The sequence below is a fragment of the Copidosoma floridanum genome, unplaced genomic scaffold (genome assembly GCF_036245765.1).
Source record: "Copidosoma floridanum isolate Cflo_tuat_1 unplaced genomic scaffold, Cflo_Japanese_pri ptg000013l, whole genome shotgun sequence".
NCBI classification, from domain to species: Eukaryota; Metazoa; Arthropoda; class Insecta; order Hymenoptera; family Encyrtidae; genus Copidosoma; species Copidosoma floridanum.
Window position 1 is genome coordinate 28,146,562 of NW_028321890.1, and position 6,719 is coordinate 28,153,280.

The window sequence follows — 6,719 nt, forward strand, 5'->3', positions numbered from 1 at the left end:
ATACGGTAAAACAAGTGGCGATTGACGAGTAAAAATAAAAACAAAAAATCGTTACCGCAGACCCTTGCACTTTGCTCAAAGAGCAGGGACCCTGCGAAGGAAACTTCACGAGGTGGTTCTTCAACAAGGAAACCCAAAATTGCGAGGTGTTCAAGTACGGAGGCTGCAAAGGCAACCACAACAACTACCCGTCCGAGTTGGCTTGCCGACAGCAGTGCCTACAGCCTGGACGCAGTCGAGGTACGTTTGGTATTCCCGTGTTTCTCGTCCTGGTAATTAAATAGTTGACAATTTTGTGTTTTTCCCCGTGAGTATACTAAGCGTGTGTGTAATCAATAATTCATCGCTAATAGTGTTTGGCGAAAAATCTGGCATGTCTAATTACCGTTGAAAATATTTTAGTATACGTGTACACCCGTAAAGATAATCCTTTCAAAGTAATTCGATTCAATTCAACAAGAAAAAAGGAAAAAAAAGATGCATCGTATGTAACCCCAGGTGTTTTCAGTAATGCAGGATCTGTGCGACCTGGATAAAGAACCGGGACCGTGTCCTGGCTCTTTGCTGCGTTGGTATTACGACGCTAGTCAACAGGCGTGTAGAAAATTCATTTTTGGCGGTTGCAAAGGCAACGGCAATAAGTTCCGTACTAAGGCTGCCTGCGAGCAGCGCTGCTTAGACCGAGGTATACGCAATACAATACAGATCGGTCGATGATACGCTTTTTTTTTTTTTTTTTTTTTTTTTTTTTACCTAGATACCCATGCGTAGTCGCACGCGCGTTTTCCTTGCACACGCTGATTGCGAACAACAACAAAAATCAATAGTGGTGCTGGATCTTTAGCTCCCCACTTTCGGTCTGTGGATCCGTATGGCTCGTCTGACCGAACGTTGATTTGTACTACTGATACATTTTTCTAGCCTCGGCGCAGTCGCAGCTATGGATCTTTAGCGATTTTATTTGAAATATAAATAGAGCTTTGTACATCCCATTACGGACAATAAAAATCAATAGTGGTGCTGGATCTTTAGCTCCCCTCTTTCGCTCTGTGGATCCGTATGGCTCGTCTGACCGAACGTTGACTTGTACTACTTATACATTTTTCTAGCCTCGGCGCAGTCGCAGCTATGGATCTTTTTAACCCTTGGCCATTATGTTTGAAATATAAAAAAAGCTTTGTACATTCCATCACCTATAATTGAGCTTTGTTTAAACAAAAAATGTCCATTGCCTTTTACACGCACTTATCGTGGTGGTTGAAGAAAAAGCGGTATGCAATGCTTACTCGAAAAATATTCGTGTATCGCTGATTCTTTCGTGATTGTGCAATAATTTAGGAAGGATTAACAATATTTAGTTGGTATAGAAGCACTATGCAAACGCAAGTACAGCACCACACTAATCAAACAACGCTAATTAGATCTCAATATCTTGTAAGGAAAACCACCTTAAATTTGTATTAGAAAGCAGTTGGAAAGCTTAGTTTGTAAGGAAAGAAAAAAAATAAATAAATAACCCGAGTTTGATAATTGATGGATTAACAAATGCATGGTTGAATTTTTGAACTGACGATTAAACAGACTCGTGCTCGCTGCCACGCACCGAGGGTAACTGCACGGACAAGTACTCGCGCTGGTACTTTGACCAGCAGGAGAATCGTTGCATGCCATTTTATTACACTGGCTGCGGTGGAAATAAAAATAACTTTGCCTCTAGAGATGCATGTGAGTCCGATTGCCCGCCCAAGATTGGTAAGAAATCAATTGGATTGTTTTTAATATGTGTTTATACACCTATATAGACATTAGTTTGCGCATGACAGTCACTTATAGTTTGAATCGCTTCGCAACAATTTTGCTTCAAAGGAAAAAAAAAAAAAAAAAAAAAAAAAACTTAAACAGCTTTAAATACTATATTTATGCGTTTGATGAACAAAAAAGCCTAACGATAAGTAAATCTCACCGCAACAGAGCAGGACATGTGTCTCCTGCCGGCGCTACTTGGCGAATGCCACAACTACACCCAACGCTGGTACTTTGATTCGTACGAGCAGAGGTGCAGGCAGTTCTACTACGGTGGCTGCGGCGGTAACACCAACAACTTCCACACCGAATCCGAGTGCCAGAATAGATGCGAAAATCCAACTGCGACTCCCACTGCTCCCGAAGTAGAATTCCAGACGGGTGAGTTTTCCATAATATCCATACGAATCGGCAATAATCGACAAATAGACTTTTCAATCGACAAATGTTCCCCTTTCTAGAATTCTGCTTCCTACCGGACGAGCGTGGCCCGTGCACGAACTATGTGAACAAGTGGTTCTACGACAGCCGAGAGGGCATATGCAAGCAGTTCGTCTACGGCGGCTGTTCTAGCAACGGAAACGCCTTCAACTCCCGCGAGGAGTGCGAGTACAGATGCGGGGACGTACAAGGTATCGAGAGAAACGACGATGATTTATTTATGTAAACTCATCCAGCAAGATTAATGCCTTTCTTTGCCAGACCCGTGCACGATGCCCGTACTGGTTGGCCCGTGCAACGGCTCGGTGCCGCAGTTCTACTACGACCGACGAGCGGACGCCTGCTACTCGTTCGACTACAGCGGCTGCCAGGGCAACAAGAACCGCTTCAACGACTTGCACGTCTGCGAGCAGCGCTGCCGCAAGCGGCCACCCACCGAACCATCGACCCAACCGCCCGCCACGAGCCGGCCGGCGCCCTCCGGCGGCCTCAGCCGGGCATGTCTCGAGCCGGTCGAAGCCGGGCCCTGCAATGGCGAGGTCACCGCCTACTTCTACGACGGCAGCCAGGCCAAGTGCCAGGCGTTTATCTACGGGGGCTGCGAGGGCAACGCCAACCGGTACGAGACCGAGGAACAGTGTGAGAGGCTCTGCGGCAAGTTCCGGGATCAAGGTGACGATGCGATTTTTACACGTATAATATATCCACACGGATTTGAAAATGAGGCATTGGGGTGTACGGAGGAAGATTAAAATGGCGGTGCATGTATTGATCGTACAGACATCTGTCACCTGCCGCCCGATCAGGGTCCCTGTCGCGGTGCCTTTTCCAAATTCTACTACGACCAGAGGTCCCGCGTGTGCAGGGAGTTCACCTACGGTGGCTGTGACGGCAACGCCAACCGGTTTAGCTCGCGCAACGAGTGCGAGTCCGTCTGCATCCATCACGAGGAGCCGGCCCAGTCCGGCAACAAGACCGCCCTCTCCGATCTGAGTAAGCTACCCCGATTGCGCATGTATACACGATATATACATATTATTCTCATTTTTAACCAGGGTGTTGTCGCGTGACGTTTATGGTATAACATATATACATATTACATGTTTTGTGATGATACCGATGACTGTCTGTTACTTTGAATATAACACGTTTACGTACTTAGTTAATATGCATCGCATGTTTCTACAAAAGTTGATAACAATAACAATGTATTACAATGTGTGTAACGAGGGTGTACTTTGATACTTGTAATCCAGCTATCTGCAAAGAGCCCGTCGATATCGGCTCGTGCACTGTCGGCAACTACAAACGCTTCTATTACGACGACGAATATCAAACGTGCCGAGCTTTCATTTACACCGGTTGCGGTGGCAATCGTAACAACTTCAAGACTATCGATTCTTGTCTTAAAGTTTGTCGTCGTAAGTCCAACTTATACCTATAACCAACGAACAATCGCATAGCAACTTATACTTATTTCTCGCTCATCATCATTATCATCATCATAGTTACATTTTACGCGTGTAATTATGACATGCATTGTGTGTGCGCTATTGTGTATGCACGTGTGTAGTTGAGATGTCAGTTGTCGTCACTTTTTCATTTAATTTATCCACTTTTCGCCTTTTAAAAAAAAAAAAAAAAGAAAAAAAAAAGAAAAAAAAAACCTACGTGTAAATATTTTTTTGGCTGCTGCATTGTTAATTTTATACAAACTCCTTGGCCCATGCTGTAAATATGTTTTTGTCGTAAAAATCAAATTTCCGTCTCTACTCTGGTATACATACTCATTCGGTTGGGGTCAACGTTTCAGAAATCAACAGCATCCCGGACGACAACCAAGACACGAAAGACCCGTGCGCCGAGGCCACCGAGCACTGCAACCAGCTGCACTGCCCCTATGGCCAGGAAGACTACGTGGACTCGCAAAACTGCCAGCGCTGCCGATGCGTCGAGCCGTGCCAGTCCATCAGCTGTCCCGAGAGCACCAAGTGCGCCGTGACCCTCGTAAGGACGAGCGAGGGTACCGAGTACCGAGGCATCTGCAACCCTGGTACGACCCCCAATCAAAAGTCCTTCCGGGCATTCGTATACTCACGATCGGTTCTTTTTTCCGCTTCAGTGAGCAAGCCCGGCAGGTGCCCGGAAGTGTCGAACAGCACGAGGTGCGACCAGGAGTGCTACTCGGACGCCGACTGTTCGGGCGAGCAAAAGTGCTGCAACAGCGGCTGCGGCACCTCCTGCCTGAGCCCGCCGAGGGAGGAGGAGCACGCCCCACCGGACTCCAACGACTACCGGCAGGAGACGATACCGGCCGGTGCGGTGGCCGCCAGGATCGAGCAGCCCGAGTCGCCCAACGTCGTCGCCGAGGAAGGCGGTTACGTCACGCTGCACTGCGTCGTCATCGGGAACCCAGCGCCCCTCATCGTTTGGAGGAAGGACGCCAAGACCGTGAGACTTGTTTGCTGGTTCTTTCTTTTATTTGTGGGGTAAAGGGCGAAAATAAAATTTACGCGTTTGATCGGAGACAGATCGGCCAGAACGAGAACAGGCGACGCATCCTCGGGGACGGGTCGCTGCAGATCATCAATCTCTACTCGTACGACAAGGGACTGTACGTCTGCACGGCTGATAACAGGATGGGCCCGCCCGTTCAGATAGAGTACCAGCTCGAGGTCACGGGTGAGTAATGTATACTTTTTTTGCACACGTTTAAGGTGATGAGTTCTCTGGCATACGAGTGCACCCTATATACTTATCTGCTGCAGTAGTGGTAGTATTATTGTTGTGTTGTACTAACTAAGATGCGTAGAGTATAAAGTTTTAACAAACGTATATAATATGTACAATCCTGTTGAGCCTTTACTTTTTTCTTATTTCTCGAGACTTGGCTATACATACAAATTAATGGTAACTGTGACTAATCAATATACACGAGACATGGTTATAACGGTTAGAGAGTTCCCAGCAGTATCGCTAATACAAAAATCTAACCGCTCTAACGGCCACTTGGGCTTTGCCTGCTAACTATCGCCCCTCTAGAGCCGCATGACTGCCCGCCCAACGTGATAGACGAGCCGAACCGTCCGACCACGGTGGCCCTGAACTCGCCCATGGTGTTGCATTGCTACGCGATCGGTTGGCCCCGGCCCACGGTCACCTGGTGGCGCAACGACAGCATGCTGCCCCTCTCGTCCGAGCACTACGAGCAGGAATCCGACAACACTCTGCGCATACGCTCGGTCACCCTCAGCATGCTCGGCGTTTACACGTGCCACGCGTTCAACGGCGTGGGCAAGCCGGCCGAGTGGTCGACCATACTCCAAGCCCTGGGACCCGTGACCAACGTCCCGCCCGACCAGGAAAAGTACACCCAGTATCTGGTCCAGCCGCCCCAAAGGCCCGAGAAACCGAGTTACCCCTACAGGCCCAATCGAACGCAGAGCCACGACAACCAGACTTACGCGCCGTTCCCCACGACCACCAGGCGCTATGGTATACCGCAGGTCGTACCTATCGACCTGTCGACCACTAGGGCACCCAGAACCGAGTACGCCGGTGAGTATATACCACTCCGGCCTATCCTTGCATAGATTCCCGAAGCTTTGTTTATTCACTTGTGCGATGATTAACATGGTTTTGGATACACCGAGCTTAACTTTGCATGCGACCATATGCGGTGCTTTACAATACAAGGCAATAAAACTATATATATTATATACATTGTAACTTTGTATTACTTTTGTTTTTTCAGTTCCGAAAGATTATTGATATTATACGTGTAGTACGGGTAATTTAGCTTTGACGAGCAGTGGGTAATTGTTTGTTTTCTTTCGTTTCAAAATAGCTCCGGTGCGCGTCAATGTGTCGGCACCGCAGGCTCAATTCGCCGAGGGTGGTCCCATCACCTTGCGCTGCAACGCCACGGGATATCCACCCCCACGCGTCACGTGGTACAAGAACGACGTTCCACTACAAGAGGACGATAGAATCAGGATTTCGGGTAAACTCATGATAATGTAATTATACCATGTGTGCCGTGAAGGATAAATAAATGTTATTGTACACTGCGTTGACAGAATCCAACGAGTTGACGATATCGCCGGCGAATTCCAACGACACCGGCAGCTACCGCTGCGAGGGCGTCAACCAGTACTCGAATAGCGCCGAGACTGTGGAAATCCGCGTAGCCGGTAATTATACGGATAATACATGCTATAAATAATTCTAGGTGTTGTCGGATGGTTTGGCTGATCGCGGAGACACGTGTTTTAGGCATGTACATCGATCCGAGCTGCCAGGACGACTCCCGCCTGGCCAATTGTACTCTGATAGTCGCGGCGAGATACTGCCACCACCAGTACTACACCAAGTTCTGCTGTCGGTCGTGCACGGAAGCGGGACAACTGCCGGCCCGGCCGGTGCCGCCTTACGCTGGTCAGAGGACGAAGAGGTCGCTGTTTTCGTTTTTTTAA

At 48.1% G+C, this 6,719-nt stretch overlaps 1 protein-coding gene across 1 annotated transcript in view; it reads left to right on the forward strand.

The window, feature by feature from the left end:
* The window catches only part of Ppn (proteoglycan-like sulfated glycoprotein papilin), an 82,867-nt gene extending 76,148 nt beyond the window's left edge, over positions 1-6,719 (forward strand). The window contains exons 25-38 of the mRNA XM_089590968.1: positions 61-240; positions 1,582-1,752; positions 1,972-2,184; positions 2,265-2,435; positions 2,506-2,916; positions 3,025-3,237; positions 3,501-3,665; positions 4,058-4,297; positions 4,367-4,695; positions 4,776-4,926; positions 5,287-5,802; positions 6,092-6,247; positions 6,324-6,437; positions 6,520-6,719. Coding sequence (XP_089447094.1) covers positions 61-240; positions 1,582-1,752; positions 1,972-2,184; positions 2,265-2,435; positions 2,506-2,916; positions 3,025-3,237; positions 3,501-3,665; positions 4,058-4,297; positions 4,367-4,695; positions 4,776-4,926; positions 5,287-5,802; positions 6,092-6,247; positions 6,324-6,437; positions 6,520-6,719 — 3,230 coding nt within the window. The remainder of the gene's footprint in view (positions 1-60; positions 241-1,581; positions 1,753-1,971; positions 2,185-2,264; positions 2,436-2,505; positions 2,917-3,024; positions 3,238-3,500; positions 3,666-4,057; positions 4,298-4,366; positions 4,696-4,775; positions 4,927-5,286; positions 5,803-6,091; positions 6,248-6,323; positions 6,438-6,519) is intronic.